Consider the following 23083-nt stretch of genomic DNA (forward strand, 5'->3'; position numbering starts at 1 on the left):
TGGGGCTGGGAGTGCAGCTTAGTGGTGGAACGCATGCTTAGTATTCACAAGGCCCTGGGTTAAATCCCAGAAAATGAATGAATGAATGAATAAAATAAATAAATAAGACAAAAAGACAAACCAGCAGAACCTTGGAAAATTTAATAAATTAAAATTGAAAATTGCAAAGTGGGGGGTAGGGAAGCAGGGAGACATACCTTTTAGCATTTATTTATTCTAACATTTATATTTGGCTTCATCATGGAGTTGTTTTATTCTAGAATAAGTTCACTAAGGAGCCAGTAATTTCTATGTTATCAAAACAAAAGTGTGAACTCAACTGGATCAGGTTTTCCTTTTGAGGGGTACTTCTGAAAACAATCAGTATGTAAAATAAAATAGAAACACCCTTTCTCAAACACTTAAATAGCAGCCAGAGTAGTGAGATAGGCACTATTTATAAAGCACATATCTATTTAAACTCCTTTTTTTCTAGACCAAAGACAATGCCTTTGCATATGACCTGGAAAAAGGGAAAATGAAGAAAGAGAAAGAACACCTTGAATGACACTAATTCAATCCCCTCCACTGGTTTGTTAGAAATTAAGGAACTCTGTTTTGCTGGGGCAGGAGGAAAGTCCTTGAGCTGAAAGAATAAAGTAGAAGGTGGCCATCTACAGGACATTAGAGATAGCTTTCTCTTTCCCCAAATCAAGCACACAACCATGTTCTGCTCCTCCACTTCCAGGTCAAACTTGGTAATTCTTAGGTAACACTAAACAAACCCTTAAGTAATAGCATTCTCTTGATGATGGTCTCATCCTTGTCAGAGCCAGTAACTAAAAGCCATTATGTTGCAATTGTTTCCTTTATTTTCTAATCAGCCAACAGTCTGGACTTAAGGCTTTCTTCCCTTTTTGCGCAATGACTGTCCTTCTCCAGAGAAAGCAACAAATCTGCCTCCAGCTTCATCCTAGGTGTGAAAAATAAGAAACTATTTTCATAAACTCTCTGGAGTTTTTAAGGGATTTATTTACAATAGATGCCTTATTCTGTGAACTTGTGTATCATTCACCCATTGTCCTTCCACATTACTTATAATAAGAAATGCCACTGGGCCAGGGATTTAGCTCAGTGGTTCCGTCCCAAGCCTCACAAGCGCAAGGTCCTATGTTCAATCCCCTGTACCAAAAAAAAAAGCCTCAGAAATGTAAGTACAAATCATAATTTATTGTGCTGAGACACAAAATCATGAAATCCAAACTATGAGTCTTCCACTGCCTTTGCTTTCAGGTTGAATATGCAAATGCCTTTTACTTCTGGAGGGGTTATGTCCTGATAAACTCATTCTAAGTTGGAAATGTCATTAAGTTGAAAATGCATTTAATACACTCAACCTAACAAACATGGTAGCTTAGCAACACAGCCTATCATCCAGGAATGGTTGTTTCCCCTCTTGACAGTGTGGCTAATGGGGGAGCTTTGACTCAATGCTGCTGTCTAGCAATACAGAGAAGACCGTATTGCATATCACTAGAAAACGAAAAGATCAAAATTCCAAATTCCAAGTACAGTTTCTAGTGAAGCACATTGCTTTCACACTGTTATAAAGTAAAAAAATCCTAAAGTGATCCATAAGATTTTTATATATCCTTATACAGAATAATTTTCAATATAAAAATATAAAATATATCCCTCAAAGAAAAATCACCCAGAACTTCATCACCCAAAAATAACATTTTCATTCACATTTCTGTACTTGCTTATATTAACTATTTTCTCAATTTCAAAGTCTTAAGCCAATGAATTCCTTATCTGGCACACTCCAAAGGCTGCAGAGTATTCTGTTATGTGGGAGAGCCAGTCTTCTGGCACTGGATGTCCCTGTTACTTTTTTTTTTGGTATCAGGGATTGAACTCAGGACCCTGTGTTTGGGAGGGAGGTGGAGGCACCACTGAGCTAAATCCCGGCCCCATGTTACTTCTAAGTTTGCAGTACTATAAACTAGTATGGTGAGCAGTTTGATGTGTTTGTACACAGCTGAGTTTTTCTCAAAGTAGGATTTCTAGGTAAAATGGTACACATTAATCCCTTTAAGCTTTTATTGATTTGTGGGTCATGGTAATGGGGATTGAACCCGGGCCTTTGCACTGAGCTATATCCCCCAGCACTTTTTAATTTAAAAATTTTTATTTAATTAATTTATGTAGTCCAGGATGGCTTTGAACTCACTATACAGTTCAGGCTGGCCTTGAACTCACAGCCATCCTCTTGCCTCAGGCTCCTGAGTGCTGGGATCATAGGCGTGCATCACCACACTTGCCTTATTACTGTTAGGAAATGGGGCTTGGCTGGAAGACATCTCTCCCAGAGGTTCCTTCCTTCTCTCTGCTTCCCGGCTGCCATGATGTAAGCACTTTTTCACCCTCTTTCTGCTATGCCACTTCTCCTTCTGCTATGCCATTTCTGCCTTGGAGCCTGTGGATTATGAACTAAACCTTGAACCAAAATAAACCTTTCTTACCTTTTCTTTCTGGTATACCAGGGATCGAACTCCGGACCTTGCGCTTTCGAGGCAGGCGGCAGAACCACTGAACTAAATCCCCATCCCAAGCCTTTCTTCCTTTAAGTTACATGTGTTGAGTATTTAGCCCCAGGGACAAGAAAGTGACTAAGATACTGAGGCCTCCCTGAAGTCTGAGTCTGGCAAAAGCCAACCTGTAACTGAAGTCCTAGTCAGGGGCTTACAGAGGTGCTACAGGGTAAAGCCTGATTAGGGGACCATATTTTTTTCTCTAAGCACGGAAGGTCCCCACCACTTGTATCACTTTGAGGAATTTTTTTTTTCTTTTCTTTCTTTCTTTCTTTTTTTTAGGGAAGGTCTCACACTTTGTAGTTCTGGCTGTCCCTGAACTCACTATGTAGCCCAGGCTGGCCTTGAACTTGAGGTGATCCTCCTGCCTCAGCCTCCCAAGTGCTGGAATTACAGGTATGTGGCACCGCACCCGGCAATTTGAGGAATATTAATGCTTGAAGCAGCTGTAAGTGGTGCTTGAGTATGTAAACAGCACTGCAGTCTCTGTTCCTAACTAACTCAAATGCTAGAGAAGAGTTCAGTTGTTAGGAGGGCAAGTGGCCAGGGACTGGTCCTATCTGGCAGCTCACCTGGAACAGGCTACAGCACATTTGCCCTCCACCTGTTCCAGATGGGCTGCCAGACTACTCCCCAAGCATCCAATCCTTTAAGAAAAGAAACCAGAAAAGTTGTCGGTTCTAGAAACATTCATCACACTCAGATGATTGTGTCTTAACTTCAGTTGCAGAGTGTGCTGAATTTTATGACCAAGGCCAGGACCCTGGAATAAGTTCCCACAAGGTGGACGTTTTCCTTAGCCAACTGCTCCTCCTGCTCCTGTGACAGGGGAGTGTGCCTAGGCAAGGGAGGCCTGCTTTTCAGATGTCTAATTGAAGGTCACTTCCAGAGTGTTGTGGCATGAAATGGGATATACAGTGGTCAGGAGCTCTGCCCCTGGGTCCAGGGCATCCTTACCTCTGGATCTTCACATATGCACTGAACAAGTGTAGACAAAGTATCCTGTTCTGATGATTAAAGTTGTTACACATAAAACATTTAGCATGGTGCCTGCTACCTAGCAAGGCAACCTCTGCCAACCAGTACTGTGCTGGTCACTATTGCTAGGTGGTACCAAACAAAGTGTGACAATATTGGGAGACAGGCACTTAAATCCCACTGCTTCTCACTGCCCTTGTGGTCTGGGCAAGCCGTTGTCACAAACAGGTGTGCCTACATGCAGGACACCCATCCAACAATCTTCATACCACACCTTGACCACTGCTTAGGGCCACGCACCTGCTGGTGCCTCAAAGTGTTCATGCCTACAGGAGGTTCAGCCCTAACCTCTTATCCCATAACCATCCTGCTTGGCTAGAAGGTATTGTCCTGAGATTACTAGAAGAAAGTAAAGAGAAGAAAAAGCCCACATAGGATGCTCAGCTCGTTGGTGACAGAGCTTGGAGGCTTGGAGGTGGCTCCTGACACCAAGATGCCAGGCCTTAGCCTATACAGGCTCACACAGGCTCTACAAAAGAAGCAGGCCATTAAGGAGAGGAAGGCTTCAGGAATGGGGAAAATATGACAAAAGGTTCCTATTCAGAATAGTAAAAACCTCAGTCACCACTAGAACTCACCTCTTCAACTTTTTTGACCAGTGGACGTGAATTTCTGATGAAAGTGATCTTACCAAGTTTAAATTCGTAATTAGGAATTCCTCTGTGGAGGAGACATGGAAAAATGTTAGTTTCAGGAAGAAAGGGCTGAAATTCTCTCTTGATAATCAGGAGAGAACAATCATAAAAGACAAGTGTCCTCTTGGTGACTCTTTCTGGGAAATAGTGCTGCACCCCAACCTAGGTCTTTGTCTAGCCCTTGGGTGCTTTTTAGCATTTTTGTAGCAGAAAACCAAGACCAAAAGGGTCCTAGTTTAGCATAAATACCGGGCATGGTAGATGGGCTTGACTCTGGGCCTGGCCTGTGATGAGGGGTCTTCTCAAGCTTCACAAATCCTTCTGCAATGGTTATATTCATTTGACGTTTTTAGAGACCAGGTAAAAGAAACCAACTCTAGCATTCTCCTTTTGCTCACACACAGTAGGCAGCTGACCCATCTTGTCTCTGGCCCCACTGTGACAGCCACCAAAGGAAGGGTCTGTAGTGAGAGTCACTGGACCCAACGAAGTCAAGCCCCACCACACCTGGAAAGCAGATAGGGATTTGAGTTCACCCACTAGCCTGCTACGCTAGCCCAGGGTTTGTTTCCTCAGGAGGCTGGCTCAGACTTTCCTTAGACAATAACAAAACACCTGGCAGGGGCACAGCCAGGGCAGACTTACCTTTTAATGTCTCCAGGCTTGATTGGGGAGGGACTAGGCTCAACCCCTTTCTTCTTTCCATCCAGTCTATTCCCAGAACCTGAGAAGGCCTAAACAGGGAAGCAGGAGTCATACACTGAGCCCTGAAATGGAATGCAGATCTGCCCTTTGCTCAGAGACTGCTGTAGGGATATGAGCGGAGGGTGCTGCCCAGATACCCTCAGGACTAAAGCCCTTGCTCCCCAATTGCTGGAGTCTTGGCAGATGATTTCTCTCCACCGAGCCTACAGGGGACTATGGAGGCTGCAAGAGCCATCTTACCCAAGGGCAGCCAGCAGCCAGTGACAGGTTGAAAGGCCTAGCCCTGACCTTTGCATGGGCTACTCAGCTAAAGCTCCTGTGGGTGGACTAAGGCCTCTGCCCCTAGGCTCAGCTTCCTGAATGACCAATCATAATCCCTCCACTGCCTCCTGGTACGCCAATGCCCACACATGAAGCAACTCCACCTGCTTCCCAGGTAGCCTGGCTGGATCCTAAGGGTCATGTTTCCTTACTTTCAGTCTGGGCAAAGAAAAACAGGACACGCTTTTAGAGAGAGAGAGATAAAAACAAATGTGATAAATAGTAGTGAACTTAAAACAGTGGTGGCGAACCTATGGTACTCATGCCACAGTGGGCATGCAGAGCCCTCTGTCAGCACATAAGCCAAGTTGCCCCAGCAGCCGAGCTTCAAATAACAGCACACATAGAGGCCATGTGCATGCTCAGAAAGGAGCACTGGGTGTGATTTTTTAATAATTTGTTCTTAATAACACAAGATTTTAGCTTTGAGTTTTCTTATGAAAAATTGAAATTTAATATCTAAGATTTAGCAAAGAGATGCTCTAATTAAGAGATGGAGATTCTTTTTTTTTTGGTACTGGAGATTGAACTCGGGACCTTGAGCTTGCAAGGCAGGCACTGGAACCACTGAGCTAAATCCCCGGCCCTAGCGATGGAGATTTTTTTAATGTTGTACTGTCCCTATGGCATATTTGAATCTGTAGCATCATATTTAGTGGTTTGTGAAGAATTTATAAAACAAGAGCAAGGATATTTATTTGCTTGGACTGGCTGTGATTTTAGCAGAAGGCCCCACAAGGTAGGAAATGCACTCAGATGCCTTTTTCAGAGCCGGCCAAATGCTGGTGGTTAGTGGATGATTGCCCCCTTGCTAGTGGTCAGCAAATTCAAGAAGAACCCCAGCTGAGAATCACTGCCATAGATGGTTGATTCAGGGAATATTCAAATCTTCAGTGTTAAGTAACAGTGTTAGCTGTTTTTGGGATAGGAATAGACTTGTATTGGGTGCTTCATTTTTAAAAAAATTTTGTGTTTTTGTAGACTCCAAATCTTGAACACCAAAAAATGACTACAGCTAAAAAAGCAGAATTGAAAACAGATACTGGAAGATCATTCCAAGAGGCCTAGACAGAGTCACTTGAGAGTGACTGAATGTTATATATTCTGTGCAGGGAAAGTGTTGTGTGTCACACGTTAAGTGTCAGATATTCTCAAAGATGTCACAAAAATGGTGAATTACATCATGGCTCAAGTTCTTAATTTTTTACAGTTCCAAGTACTTCTGGATGAGGTTCAGGTACAATATAATACGTTGCTTATGCACAATAATGTCTAGTGGTTGAGCAGAGTACATACGAGTCCTGGAGAGATTTATAGCCTGCTTGGATGAAATTAGGCTGTTTATGAATGAAAAAGGGCAGGAATAACCATAGGTCACTGATATGGCCTGGCTTAACAATCTCATGATTTTTTTATAGATTTTACACTACACTTCAATGTACTGAACAAAAACTACAAGGTGTAAGGAAAACAGCAGAAAGGATGTTTTGTGATATCAAAATATTTGAGAGAAAACTGCAGGTTTTTGAAAGAAATCTTGAAAATGGGCAGCTGAAATATTTTCCAAATCTAAAAATGCATTCAGGAAATTCTACATTTCCAGACAACCTTACAAGCCATCAGGAAATTTACAAGGAATTTTCTAGCATTGTAGCAGCTGCAACGGAGAATTTTCTTTCTTTTTTTTGGTACTGGGGATTGAACTCAGGACCCTGAACTTGCCAGGCAGGCGTGGGACCACTAAGCATTTTAAATCCCCAGCCCTAAGGAGAATTTCAGTAACAGAGTTTTACAGTTCTGTAAGATGGAGACAAACTTGTGTTTTTTTACTTATGCAGATTAAGCCGAATTTTAAGAACTTGATCTTTCTTGCTTACACTAGCTAAATTTTAGAAGTCTAGAAATAGAGCTATTGGAATTTCACGAAAGCTCTATCTCGAAAAATAAATTATATGACCTGCGTGCAACCCTTGAGAAGATAGAGTGTGAAGGGATGACAAAGGACAACACAGTTAGTAGTTCTGCAAATGAAATCCATAAAGTGTGGAATTCTCTGCCAAATAATTTTAAGTCAGTGAAACACTTGGGATTGCTTACCTTTGTTTGGGTCATCTTATGATTGTGAGCAGCCGTTTTTAGCTTTTTTGAATTATATCAAATCCTGATACAAGAAACAGACTAACAGATGACCTGAGTGCTGCATATGTTGCTCTCAAACTAATGAAGTATGAGCCGAGGTTTGACAAATTATCAACATGCATACAACAGCAAAGATCACATTAATTGTGCAAAAGGACGCCAAATGCTAACTTTTACATTTCAATAACAAGCTGTTTGTATCATTGAAAGGTCTGTTATTATGTTTTCCTTTTAAGATAAAAGATGTTAATGTATGAGTTGTTTTTTTCTAAACTAAAACTTCAGTATTTAGGTTTGACTGCAGTGTTGGCACTTTGCGATAACTAAGTGGGTTTTGTGTTGTAGTTTGGGCACTATGTCTCTAAAAGGTTCACATCGTTGACCTAAAAGAAGAGTATTCATGTGTCTGTCATACTAGTTTAAGTTTTTGGTAGAGCAGAAATCTTTAAAAAGAACAAGAAAAAGTTGAGGCTACCTTATAGGGTTGCTGGGATTGCATACAATGGATATATAAAAGGGTCTGGTAACTAAGCAAGTGCCTAATTAACATGTGCATGGTTACCCAGAGCCCAACCCCTGGTGATGTCCACAAAATATCACAGACAACAGCTTGCAGTGAATGTCCTGGTTCAGGAGAGGACAGAGTAAGATGTACAGCTTGGTACTCACACGGAAACCCAGCTCTCCAGCATAGCCACTGTGGTCAGCTTCATTTTCCTGATGGGAAGATAGAAAATAGGAAATGAGTTTCTTAGCAGGGACACCTAGCTTTTCCATCAGTGACCAGTTTCCATTGCTGCCCTGCTCCCCTCCTTCCAAGTAGGATACATTGTGCTCCTAAAGGGCAAGGTAAAGAGAAGCTGGAAATGTAGAGGTGCCAGACCCAGCAAAGGGCAAGCACAAAGAAGCACTGGAACAGAAAAAAAAAGAAAAAAGAAAAAAAATAGCAAAAGTTTGATATGGGTTGGGAATAGCCTCCAGAGAAACCACTTACTGTCGACTCCTCATGCTGGACTTGTCTTTCGGGTTCTTTGTAGCCCAGAGGAGCATCAAAGTCCACCTGTATTTCCCAGATGAAAAGTAAAATATTGAGACATGGCCACACTTAGTTCTTTGGCTGTTTTGAGAAAACCACAGATTCATATATAAGTCTAAGAAATGACACTGAGAGATATACCTGATATACTTTTGCCAATGACAACACTTTACAAGTTACTGTAGGACATCAACATTGGCAAACATTGTAAAGTGGTCCCAGTTCATATATGTGTGTGTGTGTGTGTGTGTGCATGCATGGATGATTAGTTCTATTTAATTTTGTCACTATGCAAGATTGTGTATCCACCACCACAGTGAAGATACTGAACACCTTCACTACCACGAGGATCCTATTTCCTTGGCAACCACTAATCTGTCTTCCACATTTGAAGTCTTGATACCTTAAGAATGTCACATAATGGAAAGCAGTCCCATATGCAGCCTTTTGGGACTGGCTTTTTTGCTTGCATTCAGGATGTCGTATGCATCAGCAATTTGTTCTACTCAGGAGGCTGAGAAGGCTTCTTTAGCTCTTTTGTTTTGGTTTTTGAAACAGGGTCTCGCTTTGTAGTACAGGCTGGCCTTGAACTCTCTATGTAGCCCAGGCTGGCCTCAAACTCTCAGTGGACCACCTTCCTCAGCTTCCCGAGTGCCAGGATCACAGGCATGTGCCACCATGCTCAGCTCTCCTTAGTTCTTAAGAATATAAATTTTTTGGCAGGTCTGAGCAGACTATAAATTCAGCCACCTCTGTGCTGGTAGCAAAGTCTCCCACCCCTACTCTTTGGTATGGTTCACTAGGTAAATAGTCTCCTCATGAAGTTCTGACAGCATCTTCTTTCCACAGTAATCCCAAGCACTGTGGGACAACCTCTTGGGGCCCAGGGCTGAGCCCAGTGAAACTATAAAAACCCACTCACATTCATGTCACACTCAATGATGGACACAGCCTTGTCAGGTTTGGTTTCCATCACCCGTAATTCATAGATCTGCAGGAAGAACATATAAATTAGCTGGACAGTTTCAAGGCAGCATTGGTGGCTAGCAACATCCAGTTACTAGGGTTTTCTACCTGTGGACAAAACCTTCATACCCATGACATCAACCCCTAGTTGCACCTCTTCCTTCAACAATGTTGCTGAGGGGTAGGCTGCTTTTACGTTCATTGCTACAGAGATTTTGTTCCCAATATATGGTTCCAATTAGACCATTAGTAGTTCTTTTTTTTGGTACTGGGGGGTAAAACTCAGGACCTCGCACTTGCCAGGCAGGTGCCGTGCAACTGAGCTATATCCCCAGCCCCATTAGTAGTTTTATGTGGTCATTATGCATCATATTGTGAAAGATACTACCTTTTACCCACAAAGTTTGCTTCTAGGAATTTCTTCCAAGTAAATAATTAGCTAAGTACCTCAAGGAGAAAATTCTAAGAATGCTCACTGCAACACTGCTAATAATAATGTACACCCAAAATGCCTGTCAGTAGATTAACATTAAGAACAATAACATGGCAGGGCCTGATGGTGGATGCCTGTAGTCCCAGCACTTGGGAGGCTGAAGCATGAGGATTAACAAGAGTTTGAGGCCAGCCTGACTACTTAGTGAGTTCAAGGCCAGCCTGAGCTACACAGACCCTGTCTCAATAAAACCAAAAAGACAAAAAAAAAAACCCAAAACAAAAAACAAAACCGACCCAAAACAAAACCAAAAACTGAGTAACATGAAGGCTGAAGGTTGTCTATAATTAATTATAAAAGCTTAAACTATTCAGTTAAGCTAGATAATACCTAAAACATTTTCCATGAAAGGAGACCAAAAAAAGGGTACATTTTTGTATATTTTTATACAAAAAAAAAGGTGTGATTTGAAAACCACAAACCTGGCAAGGAAGGGTTATCAGTATCAGATGCCTCAAATATAAGGAAACTACCAAAGAAGCTAGATCCTGACACTGACATCAAATGAGTAACTGGCCTCTAGATCCAGTTATTCTGTAAGGGAGGACCTGGCTGGCTCATAGATTCCTGTAACATGGCTGTAAGGGCTCCAGGGTGGAAGAACCAGGGAATGTTGTGAAGGAGCTGAGCACTGGTGTCAAGGAAAGCCAGGGTAACCCAGGCTGGGGTCACTCTTGAACGCTGAAGGTTGGCACTGGCAGCAGCTTCCTGAGGTCAACTGTTAACTGTCATAGTGGATGACAGGCACCTACACTGCTGTGGCCAGTGGCAGAACTTCCAATTACCACATCCTCCTTCAGACATGTTTCCATGGATAATGGGAAAATAGACACCTTCTTGAATTTTGTGGGAATGCATTTCATTTTATAGCTAAATTGTCTAGAATCAGACATCTAAGAAGCGTGGAATAATGACTGAACATAAGAGGTATTTTGACCCAAAAGACCTATGTCAGGAAGGGACAAGCCCAGAGGAACTGCTAAGAGAAAACTGAAGTTAAAGAAAATGTGGGCTAGGGCCGGGGATTTAGCTCAGTGGTTCCACTGCTTGCCTCACAAGCGCAAGGAATCAAGTTTGATCCCCGGTACCAAAAAAAAAAAAAAAAAAAAAAAGAGCAAGAAAATGTGGGCTCCCACAAGAAGGAGAGGTAACCCCAGAAGGTATTGTCCCCAAGCAGAGTCAGGCTCTGCTTCCAAGGTGCCTAACAGTACTCAGGGCCCTGCAAGGGCCAGTTCCTTAAAGGTCTGTCTGCTTCCAAGGGAGAGCATCAAAAGGACAAGAACCTGACTGATCTGTTTCTGGGTCAAGAGAGAATAGCAAATGGGCTTAGCTTAGATTATAGGTACAATGACCTTTTTAACAGAGGTGGAATTGGCAACATTGCCACTGTACACAGTAGTATGATTAATAAATATAACATTAAGCTTATTAATCTATAAATGCAACCAATCCTTGAAACAGAGTTGCTGAGTGAATCAGGGCTCTAAATATGAATCTACGGGCCGGGGATTTAGCTCAGTGGTTCCACCGCCTGCCTGACAAGCGCCAGGTCCTGAGTTTGATCCCTGGTACCAAAAACAAAGAGAAAAACAATAAATATGAATCTAAAAAAAAAACAATTTTTTTTTTTTTGAGACAGGGTGTTGTTGTGTAGTTTAGGCTAGCTTTGAACTCAATATGTAGCCCAGGTTGGTCTCAAACTCACATAGATTCTCCTGCCTCAGGCTCCTGAGTGCTGGGATTACAGGCACATGCCACCACACCCAGTCAGAAAATTTTAAAACATAAACAATAGGCAGTGATTATATGATAGGATCCAGTAATACCTTGTTTAAAAAGAAGCCTCATTCAAACAGAAGAATGGACAATGCAAGTGGCCCTTCTTAGGTAAAAGCTGTGTCAAGGATGGTTCACATACCTTCTCATTGTAGTTGATGGCAATCACATCCCCAGTGGTCAGACAGGCAAAGTTTCTTAGTGCATTTTCTAATCTGTGGACACACACTGTCAAGGTAACATGGCAAGATGCATGCCTTCAATATGTAATGCATGTGTGTGAGAGGTTGGATGGTTACTACCAGGTAGGTAAATAGGGAGTATGTACCATGCTGGTACTAAAACACACAGCTCTGGGCTTGGGATGAAATGAGGTGGCACAGTGCTTGCCTAGAGCACTCAAACAAATCTGAGTTTGATCCACGGCATTGCAAAACTAATTAATAAAAAACACACAGCATTAATACAATGGAACAATATTTCCAGTGATGCTGCAAGGGAGTGCTCTGATTTCCACTTAAACATGGAGGAGCTGAGCCTAAGTTGAGTCCTAAAATCCAGAACACTTGGCCTGTGAGGTTAGAGCCGGCTTCTTGCATTACTTCTGCAAGCCCTGGAACAAGCTCTGGTGTAAATTTGCTACCTTCTGTGTTTTACATAACTGGCTGCTTCCCAGCTGACAAGTTATTTCTGCATTAACAAGTTAACTATGCTGATAGAAACAACTTCTGAAAATAGTCCTGTAAGTCTAATTTGCAACGTGTGAAAATACAAAGATCAGAAGGAGCTATGGCCGCAGAAACAGGGGGTCCTTCTGATCAGTGATAGCCAAACATTTCTAGGTCAGAGTCCAAAGGAAAAATTAAGAAGCTCTTCCCACAGGACGTCCCCCAACCTGTAGGACTGGAAGCTTCCATCAATGACTGTACCATGGGCAGAGTGCCCAGCATTCCTCCAGATCTAGGACATGGCCAGCAGGGGGCTCAATATGGCCACTGCGTCTAGGACATGGTCAGCAAAGGGCTTAATATTGCCCGTTCACATCTAAGACATGATGCTCTGCAGCTTATTGCTAACAATGGGCCTGGAGACAGCAGATGGAAAGGGAGGTAGCAGGCCTAGATATAGTGAGCAGGTAGAGGAGGCAGCTTTTTTTCCTTTTCTTTTAATTTTCCATGTTTTTCAGTGTTTCTTTTTAACTGTGCATTTTAAATAAATAGGGCTGGAGACGTAGTGGGAGAGTACTTGCTTGCCATGCACAGGGGCCTGAGTTCAATCCTCATAACAATGCTTGTTATGCTATGTAGCCCAGACTAGTCTCAAATTTGTTAATCCTACCTGGTGTATGCCACCATGTCTAGCTTGTATTATGATCTTAACAAGCCAATTGGAGCCATCAAACTAGAGATGATCTTGACCACAGTCTACATACAGCACAACTCTCACCCACACTGGTGACTTCCTTACATATAAACACATATACCTGGCTTAAGCTCTGAGTGAGTATTAAAGAAAAAAAATCACTAGAACCTAAAACTTTTGCTTTCTGCTTGCTTATGGAGACAGAAAATGGTTTGGAGTGAATGAGCCTAAGCCTGGGAATATAGTGGGATTGACTGGCTAGCTCATGGCTGAGCTGAGGGACCAGGGTTCCAAAGAGAGGGCAGAGATGAGGGGAGATGAACCATTCCTCCTCCCACTAAATGCACTGTGCATCCTGAGCTTTGTGCTAGGTGGAAAAGTCCAACTGAAGTCTGGAAAATGATCATGAGGCCCATTGAATACTCAGTGCATTTGGCCTAGGCTGAGTGAGGAGGATGTTCTGGTTAAATACTATTTTTTCTTTTGAGACAGGGTCTCACCATGTAGTTCAAGCTGTTCTTGAATGTACTATGTAGCCCAGGCTGGCCTTGAACTCACAGTGATCTTCTTGCATCAGCCTCCTGAGTCCTGGGATTACTGGAGTGTACTACCACACCTGGACAAATGCTACTGTTCTTAAATCACTTCAGTCACAAATAACTACGTGCCCCCCAAAGTACGGACAGATTTAACTTGATGGTTAATGAGTGCTAGAGCACCCTTCTTTGAGGAGCCTTTCTTTTTTAAAATTTTGGTGATAACAGGGATGGAAACCAGGGCCTCACACCTGCTGGGCAAGTGCTCTACCACTGAGCTACATCCCCTGCCCGACTCTTCTTTTTTGGTACTGGGGATCGAACTTGGGACCTTGCACTTGCAAAGAGGCAGCGGAACCACTGAGCTAAATCCCTGGCCTTGCCCAACTCTTCTTATTTCAAAAGGATACACTGCTTTGGGGTTGGTGATGTCCAGGAAGTCCGGGCTCTGAGGCTGAAATTTGGAATATGTGGCCACTTGCAGGTTGACACTCTCCACCTGAACCAAGCCCCCTTCTTCCAACAGCAAATTCTGCATCATCTAAAAGTATTCAGAAGAAAACCATGAAACTCCTAAGTGGCTACCATGGCTGCCATCTACCCATATACTTGGGGACAGGTAATTTTATTGTGATACAATGTCAAGGAAGAAAAAAAAATCAAGTGACAGAAACGTGGAAGGAAAAAGGCCAAGAAAGGGTGCTATGAAGGCTGCTTAGGCTACTTCATTGTCAGACCATGTGAATTGGCTACCAGGCCTTCTTGAGTAAAACCTTTCCCTGGGATGCTCAGCTCAACTCCTGGCTCCCAAGCTGACAAAAAAGCAGCTTCCAAGGCCGAGTAAATAGGGCTGCAGGTAAGGTGGGAGGAGGACAGCACAAGGTGAGGATGACCTTGCATGGAATAGCTTGTCATGATTGAGGCTGTGATGTAGTTACAAGGTGCTAGATTATGTCTGCTACAGAGGGATATAAAAAAACCTGACAGACACCCCCACCCACCTCTTAAACCAGCCAGCAAGGCAGATGATGGCCGAGGAAGGAGATGGAAGATATAAACAAAGCCAATGAGAATCTGGCATGTGGAAAGCCAGGACAGTGTAGTGTGGCCAAGTCTCAGGTCAGTGGCAAGGAACGAGGAGCCCTGCACATCCTAGAATAGATTATTTACTTTTCTTATGTTAAACCTTCTTGAAGAGAATATCAGACACACAAGCTGAGAAAACCATAGAATCTCCACCCACCATCCCCTGACAAGTAATCATGGTAATCAAGATGAGGCCCAGCTCATTTCATTTATCAGTGCCATGGCATTCCCAATCCCATCCACACTAGACTGTCCTGAAGGAAAGCCCATGCATCACATCCCTTTGAGAATGCTACAGTAGGAGCAGCAGTTAGAAGGTGACTCAGTCCAAGGAAAAGAGGGTAGGAGGCCTTGGGGCCTTGGGGCAAGTCAGAGGGGGAAGCTTATCTGGAAAGAGGGGCATGCCAAGAGCTGTACCTGGAGGAAGACTGGGACCAGTCAGGAGTGAAGGATGACAGTGAGTGGGTGCTGAGATGAGCCTGTGGAGGCCCTAACACAGTAGTACTGAAAGGTGCTCATTAGGATGGAAAAGACAGAAATGGAGGAGTAGTTGCCCCTCCAAATGCCACAGGCAGCCAGAAGAAATCATAGCAGGATGGTAAAGCAGCTGGCTTTGACAACTGAGGGTTCTGTGATGCTGGGGAATGAAAGTGAAGAGAAAGCACAGGGCTCCTGTGGGGAAGCTGGCCAAGGCTACCACTCATGACGGACCCTGGGACCTGGCCAAAGAAGACAGTCATCCCCACAGTGGTGTGAGCAAGGTTATTGCCCGTAGGAGGGAAGGGACCTTTAAAACTTGTAATCACCTTTAATATCAGAGAGAGGAAATGCCACTTTTGAATGTGTGGTAATCACCGTGATAGGAACCAGCAGGAGGTTTTGAGGGCTGTGCCTCAGAACACTCCTCTTGTGGCAGTGGGGCCTCAGGTGTAGCAGTTAAACCACTCTGTATGTTCTCAACCCTGCCCAGTCCACACAAGGGACTCCTGACACCTGACATAATTAAAGCACAGAGCAAAAGATACATGTTTCTCTTTGTGGGCTTCCCAAAGCTAAGGATGTCACAACTGAGAGGGTGGGTGCAGGGGTGGGGAGAAGAGAAGGGAAAAGGGAGGTACATGGCTCTCAAGGCTACCTATGTGGAATGCTCACCACCTCAGGCTCCTCCCTTCACCTCTCTGATCAAGCTTTGGAGGCTCTTGTGCCTTTAATGTCTAGGTGTGCAGTGACATCCTTCAAGTCTGCCAGACCCATGTGTCCACAGCCAAATAGAATGTTTAAGGCATAGCAGAGTGCACTGTTTTAAATCCCTTCCTCTCACTCGACTATTCTGCAGGCGAGCAGGACTCTTGAGTGTGCACACACATGGTGGGTTGGGGGTCCCTATCTATGAAGCCCTTATTTGTGACAAAGGGTCGCAAACTCCTCAGGGACCCTGGGAGCCCCACTCACCCAGTGTGGGAGGTAGCAGATGCCCTCATCAGCCACGAATTCCAGCACACCACAGTGTGTCATGCGGTCCGAATTCTTATTGGTCAGTTTGAACAGCATGGGATAGGTAATGTTAAGACGGCCTAAGAAGAACAAAGATGTTATGAGGTTCAGGTAAGGTACCCTGAGGCATGGCTCCTGTGAAGGAGAGAAGCCCGGTTCATCCAATACTATCCCTTGGAAGGGACCTCCTCACTGCTCACAGAGGTTTTGTTCCCCACACTTGAGTATTTACCCTCCTACAGCTTCTGCCCTCCAACAAACCCCTTACTGCTCAAGGTAGGGATGCATCACTGCCTGAAAGAAAACACAGCATAACCCAGAGGAGCTTGGGAATGTCTGGTGACTCAGTCATGAAGCACCTGTACCAACTTGGCCTTGTACAAGCTGGGCAAGGACTGCTGTATTGAGCTACATCCCTTACCATGAAATCACAATTTTAAAAAGTAACAGGTTCATTAACTTGTCAGTAACTTAAGTGCCAACCACGTGCTAGACAAAAATCTCTACAGTCAAAAGTTTCAAATTAGAAAAATGAGAAAACAAACACGCATACCCAGGTGCTACAGGTGGTGTGGAAAGGATAGGGTAGCAGGGGCCAGGGTCTGGGCTACTGCAGACCTAGTTCTCCGGGCTAGGGAGAGAATCCAAGTACAGGGGCCAGAATAAGCAAAAGTATGCAAGGGAAGAGCCCAGGCAGTTCGTGCAAAGATAGACAATTGGGCAAGGCAGGCTATGGATTGGTGTAGAAATGGTCAGGAATGGAAAGGGGGATTGGGATGAGATACCATGAAGGGCAAAACCTAGTTTGGGTCCAGTAGGCAGTATGGGTTGAGCGTGATCATGACACAGTGTATCCCCTCACTCCACTGATTGATGAGGTGAGAACTCCATGGAGTGCAGGAGCTGGCAAACAGGACTGCTGGCAGGCTGCCTCAGGAGGTACAGGGGGACAGAAAAGAGAGGCTATCTGGGAGGCAGGAGACTAGGGCTCTGAGGGAGGAATCTGAGAATGTAGTGATGGTGGTGTCCTGTTCCAGACTTGTGTTCAGTCTTCCCAGAATAGCCCAGGAGGTATGATTATCATCTCCCTTGTATCTATGGGCAAGCTGAAGCATGCAGGTAAAGTAGCATGCCTCAAATTACACAGCTTGAGCTGTGCTGCTGAGATCCAAATGTAGCCACTGAGGTAGTCTTGACCTTGTCAGGTTAGGAAAACATATCAACAGAAACTCATTTGGCATCCAGAGGTAAAGTACATTCCTGGGCTTTCTCTAAAGTTCTAATAAAGAGAAGCAAGTGAAGAGCTGGTGCAGGAAGCTTCAGAGAAGCCCAGGAAGCAGCACCTCACCATGGAGGTGCACTAGAGATGGGTCCCACCACTATCATATCAGTGACTGATGCTAGCAGCCCAAGAGCCCAGGGACCAGGCCCTCTTCTAAGGGTACCTCCCAGCTGTGGAAGCTGGAAGCTGACCTAGACCTGGCCTGAGGTACACCGACTCAGGCTTCTGTCAAGGGTTCAAGATTGATACAGCTGAAAGAGACAGATGTTTCTTAGTCCATGATTCCCAAACTGCAATGTGTGATTCAGAACTGCCTTGGGGCTCCAGAGCCCCCCACATCAAACAGATGAATGACTCTTTTTATAAAGTAGGACTCCTTATATTATCTTATTTGACATAAAAGAGTTTCTTCCATTATTTAAGAGATCTAAATAACTTATCTGACCTTAACCCTACTGATCCAGTTGCTAAGTCACTTCTGGACACTTGTGCTAAGGGTCACACCCAGTGCCTGGCTCCTGGATCAGCTCATCCTGAAAACAAGGCCTCTTTAGAGCATCACTCCCTCTTTATAATGACAGGTGTATGAACATTACTACAATTGTGAACTCCATGGCTTTATCCACCTGCTGGCTAAGCCGAGGACTCCACTGGGTATGGCCATAGCTCAAGGGTTTTTCCTCCCTCTTCATGGCTGGAATCAGATGGGCTTGGTTTGTTTATATTCATGCCACAGCAGCTCCAATGCACAAGGGCCGTGGATGTCCCTGGTTAAGGGACACTGAGGTCCAGAGAAGCCAAGTAATTAATCTAGAGTCAGGCTGGGCAAAATGCAATAGCTAAGCATAGTGACAGCAAAGTCAGCATCTGTTCTCCACAAGCCACAAAAATGTCCCCATGACCAGTGTCTAGTCTCCTGCCTTCCACAGGAGGAATTAAAAGTGGAAACACCTCCAAGTCTTAAAAGAGAAGACTGGGGCTGTCCATTAGGATTTTTCATTTCTTGGTTGCTCTCTTGAGATAAGGGGTTTGGGGAAAGAGAGAAAGTATGTGGCTGGGCCTTATCTGCTGGTCTTAACAGGTGGGAGCCTCACAAGAGAAGATGATGGCTTAATCTTTAACCTGCTCAGGATTCAATGGCACACTGGGGATGAAAAAATGTGGGTACAGGGGTCAGGAAAGATGTTTGGAGAGGAGATGAAGAAGCCTTGCACTGTCCTCTTGTGAAAAAAACCAAGCCAGTAAGTCCAGCCAACAGCATGAACCACATCAGCACTGTAAAGCATTTCATCTTTGTACCTTCATTTAACTCTGACAGATTCCTGAGACAAGCTGGAGGTAGTTCAGGGAGAGGAACTCCTTTCACAGAGGGGGCAGTTGAGGGGCTTATGGCAGTAGGAAAATTGAGTGCTCACTGGCCCAGGCCTGCACAGTAGGCCACAATGACACATTACCTTGTCCTGGCACATGTAGCTGGTTCTCCCAGCCCAGCATGTGCCCACCAGGGGTGAATCCCGACTAGATATGGACAAAGATCGTCTGTGTCTATATGCATGGAAGAGCCTATGCTGATTTGTGGAGTCCATATTTATATTATGAAAGTTCTCAAGTCACTTGGAAAATACTTACTGAGTTGATCGAGGGCTGAAGGCGGCATAATTACTGTGGAAAAAATATTTGAGAAATATTAAGAAAATAAAAACAAAAAGGACAGACCAAGGGTAAGGGGCAGTTTCTTTTATATTTAAAAGAAGTTTCAAGCAATATTTTTAGGGTAGACAGAATTTCATAATGATTTTTCCTAACGAATCTTTCTTTTTTTCTTAGTAACAGGGATGGAACTCAGGACCTTGAGCTTGTGAGGCAGGCGTCAGCACCACTGAGCTAAATCCCTGGTCACGAATCTTTGATATGATTTATTTTGGGAGACTGAATGTCTCCTCATCATAAATCTAATCATAATTAGCACTGTACTCCCACCATCCCCGTCCACTTAGTGAGTCTGAGACGTGACTTTTTTACTATAAGGATAGCTTCTGGTGCTCACATGCAAACTACAGGCTGGGGAAGGCTACAAGCTTCATAGACTTAGGGCAGGAAAGGTTACTATTCAAAATAAAAACAAGCACATACTCTTCCCTCCTTTCTCCACATCTGACCTGTCATTAGGCCCTGCTAGCATGGACACTGAGAAGCAGCGGTATTGTGTGGAGAAGCGGTTCTGGAAGACCCGAGGAATCGGGTGGTCAAACATGTTGAAAGAGAACTAAAAGAAGAAAAGAGATACTAGCATTAGAACAGAACAAAGGTACATTTTTAAATTTTTTTTTTTTTTTTGGTACCAGGGATCGAACTTCGGATCTTGTGCTTGTGAGGCGGGCACCAGAACCACTGAACTAAATCCCTGGCCATTTTAAAATTTTTTGTGATAGGGTCTTGCTATGTTGCCTAGGCTAGTTTCAGGTAGTTGGAACTACAGATGAGAGCACTGTGCCTGTCACAAAGTTACATTTCTTCTAGCCAAAAGCCAAAACATGTCCAGGTCATTAACACTGCTAAATGTGGTTGAAGAACACAATATACTGAAATCTTCTAGTATTTTTTTTCTTTTTGGTTCTGCAGATCGAACTCAGGACCTATCGCTTGTGAGGCAGGTGCGGTGCCACTGAGCTAAATCCCCAGTCTCTGAAATCTTTGTTTCTTTGTTGTTTTTTTTTTTTTGGTACCAGGGATTGAACTCGGGTCTTTGCACTTGCGAGGCAGGCAATGGAACCACTGAGCTAAATCCCCAGGCCATTTTTTTTTTTTTGTACCAGGGATCGAACTTGGGTCCTTACACTTGCAAGCAGCCTCTGAAATCTTGATTACACAGAAAGTTCTAATATCTTCAGCAGTAGTACACTTCAAATCCTTTGTGCCTCAGCCAGTCTCATCCATCAGATATAATTCCACCATCTTTAGTCAGCACATCTTATTAAAATATAAAGTTGGCTACACCAAAGCTACCCCTATTATCTCTCAGGGCTGCTTCCATTCTCAGGATCAAGGCCGAACCTCCTATACACAAAGACTTGTTACTGACCATTCCATAGTCTCCTAACCTAGACTAATTCTTCCACTTGGAACCCATTTCCTGTTACCATTAATTTAAAAGCATTTATTCATTGTGAATTATCTCTGTTTATTGAGTACCTACTATGTGCCAGGCTCTGATCTGGACACTAGGACAACATTCTAGTGACACTTGTTCACTAACACAACAGATACCACACTTCTGCCCTGGTGGTGTTCAAGACAAGAGAGATATGCCAAAGAAAACACGTCAGGTAGTTTTAAGAAGTAGGGTAAAGGGATACAGAGCTCCTGGGAATGATATTTTAACAGGTGGTTAGGAAGGGACTACCTGTAGGGGGACCCACATGCCATGAGAGGGAGCAGGAAGGAAATATGAAAAGGCATTCCAGATTGCACTCCTCTTGGCTTTCAGTTACTATCCTTTCCTTTCTCCAGGAGGCCTCCTTTGCTCTGTCCTGGGTCTGCGCAAGTGCTTCTCTAGCATGCTCTCACAGCATGCAGAAGGTATGAATGTTGTGCTACATTATGGTGCTTTCTCACATCAACAAGCAAAGTCAAGATATATAAAAAGGTAAGAGCTTGGCTTTTAACCTGTGTGCACTAAGACCATGCTTGGAACATGTTACGGATCAACGTGGGGTTTTCTCAAAGTATTTCAGGTACTATGGCATTTCAGAAGAGAATATAAAAATCTCATAGAAGGGTATATATATCCAAAAGAATTGAAAGTGGGAACAGTCCTGCTCATAACAGCATTATTAAAATAGCAAAAGGTGGAAGCAACTTAAATGTCCATGAACATATGAATAAACAAAATGTGTTATATACACATAATGGAATATTGCTTATCCTTATAAGGTAAGCAAATTCTGTCACACGGCTGAGCCTTGAGGACATTACGCTAAATGAAATGTAACAATCACAAAAGGACTTATACCAAATGATTCCAATTATATGGAGTATCTACAGTAATTAAATTCATAGATACAGAAAGTGGAATCATGGTTGCCATTGTCTGTGAAAAGGGAAAAATAGTGCAGGAAGTACCTAGTGATAAGTAGTTATACTCGTAATTACAAAATTAGCAAGCTGAATCAGCTATTTCCCTAAAACGGACATATAGCACGTGCCTGCTTAAAATCTTAAGATCGTTCTTCACTACCTAGAACTCTAGCACAGTATTTTCAATCATTCTGTCTCTCTTATTTTAAATGCCAGAAATGTCCAACTCAATCTTATATAGAAGCACAACATGAAACACCTGAATGACTGAAGCCAGAGGAGTGGGGGCCTCATAAAAAATCCCGTCACTACACACCACCCCATCTAAGCCACTTCTTCTCTTCCAAACATGAAAGAGGAAAACGTACACAAACTACGTAAACCCTTAACAAGCCATCTCCAGTTCATTTTCCAATGAACCTCAACTTCTGTCCTTCCCTGCTTACTTCTGACCGCATGTTTTTCTTTTACTGCAGTCAGACAATATTGGCTTCAAATCTCCACTCCTCACTTTTGTAACCTGGAGTAAACTCACTCTGAAAACTAGTTTTCTGTAGTGTAAGACGACAATAATCATCTTTGCCTCCAGGGGGACTGTTGAGATTAAAGAGGGTAAAATGTGCTGAGGGGCTACAGGTACGACAAAAGAACCAGAAAACACTAGTTATGATCATCACTACTGAACATAACACAACTATGTATATCCGAAGGCATGAATCCAGGCGCACAGAGCTGACAGAACTGAGGTAAACAGCTGGATGTCCTTCACGCCCACGGGGATGCCCTCTGCGGATTCTTCGTGGGGAGCGCCTGATTCTGCTCCCTACTCCCATCCCTACCAACTTTCTAGTTAACTTTGAGTTTATGGAAACCTGTTGAGTGTCAAGCACTTTCGAGATCTATGGGTAGACACGAACGTACGATCTTCCTACCTACATACAAGGAACTCAAGCCTAGCTAAGAGGAAATACAAATCATGTTCCAAACAAGCGGAGCTGAACAGACGCGGCTCGTGGTCCATCATCTGGCTCAGGCTCCAAACGCCCGGGACTGGCAGGCTGGCCGGACTCAGGCCGAGGTGACTCGGCATCTGCGCCGCCGTCCCGTCCTGCCTCACTGGGCACCAGTCTGAGCCCTAACCTCAGTCCCAGCTCCCGACCGCTGCCCAACCGCGCTTACCATTAGGGACACCGCTTCGCAGACGCTGCTTCTCTCACGAATTTTACGATACAAACCCTGGGGGAGCTCTCTTTACAACCACTACAGCCGCCTTTCTGAAACTCAGACCCTCGGGAACCTCACCGGAAGTGCCCGGCCTGAGACCCACAGAGGGGGATCAGAGGCCGTCGGCTGTAAGGGGAAAAAGCCAGTCAAAGACCTAGGATCTAAAAATTACTCGACATAAACATTAAAATATCCTTTAATAACTTATTTTCTTGTATACTAACAGTTTTAATTTAAATTATATTTTGAAATATTCCCCTCCAGATGAACTTGGTAGGGTCCATTCTACTTAGAGACTACACTACCCAGAATGCTTCTAAAGCTTTCCGGCCTTTGGTTT

The 23083-nt window shown here is 43.8% G+C and overlaps 1 protein-coding gene across 3 annotated transcripts; it reads right to left on the bottom strand.

The window, feature by feature from the left end:
• Nucleotides 1–126: 126 nt before the first annotated feature.
• On the bottom strand, nt 127–22880 carry Ufd1 (ubiquitin recognition factor in ER associated degradation 1). Of its 3 annotated transcripts, none has more exons than XM_004843247.3 (12): nt 22699–22880; nt 19576–19708; nt 19072–19104; nt 16119–16240; nt 13991–14121; nt 11825–11897; nt 9370–9438; nt 8406–8471; nt 8081–8128; nt 4892–4980; nt 4190–4271; nt 127–952 (listed from the first exon to the last, which is right to left on the bottom strand). In XM_004843247.3, exons 1-12 carry the CDS (start codon nt 22699–22701, stop codon nt 878–880), a joined length of 924 nt encoding a protein of 307 aa, XP_004843304.1. In that variant the 5' UTR covers nt 22702–22880; the 3' UTR covers nt 127–877. The 3 variants fall into 3 exon arrangements, with proteins under 3 accessions (XP_004843304.1, XP_004843305.1, XP_021112703.1); XM_004843248.4 differs by having other exon boundaries at nt 19602–19708; nt 22699–22836; XM_021257044.2 differs by lacking the exon at nt 19576–19708 and having other exon boundaries at nt 22699–22846.
• Nucleotides 22881–23083: the final 203 nt, after the last annotated feature.

The sequence above is a fragment of the Heterocephalus glaber genome, unplaced genomic scaffold, assembly GCF_053883595.1.
Source record: "Heterocephalus glaber isolate CG9 unplaced genomic scaffold, H.glaber_assembly_v1.0 deba00001687, whole genome shotgun sequence".
Classification (NCBI taxonomy): domain Eukaryota; kingdom Metazoa; phylum Chordata; class Mammalia; order Rodentia; family Bathyergidae; genus Heterocephalus; species Heterocephalus glaber.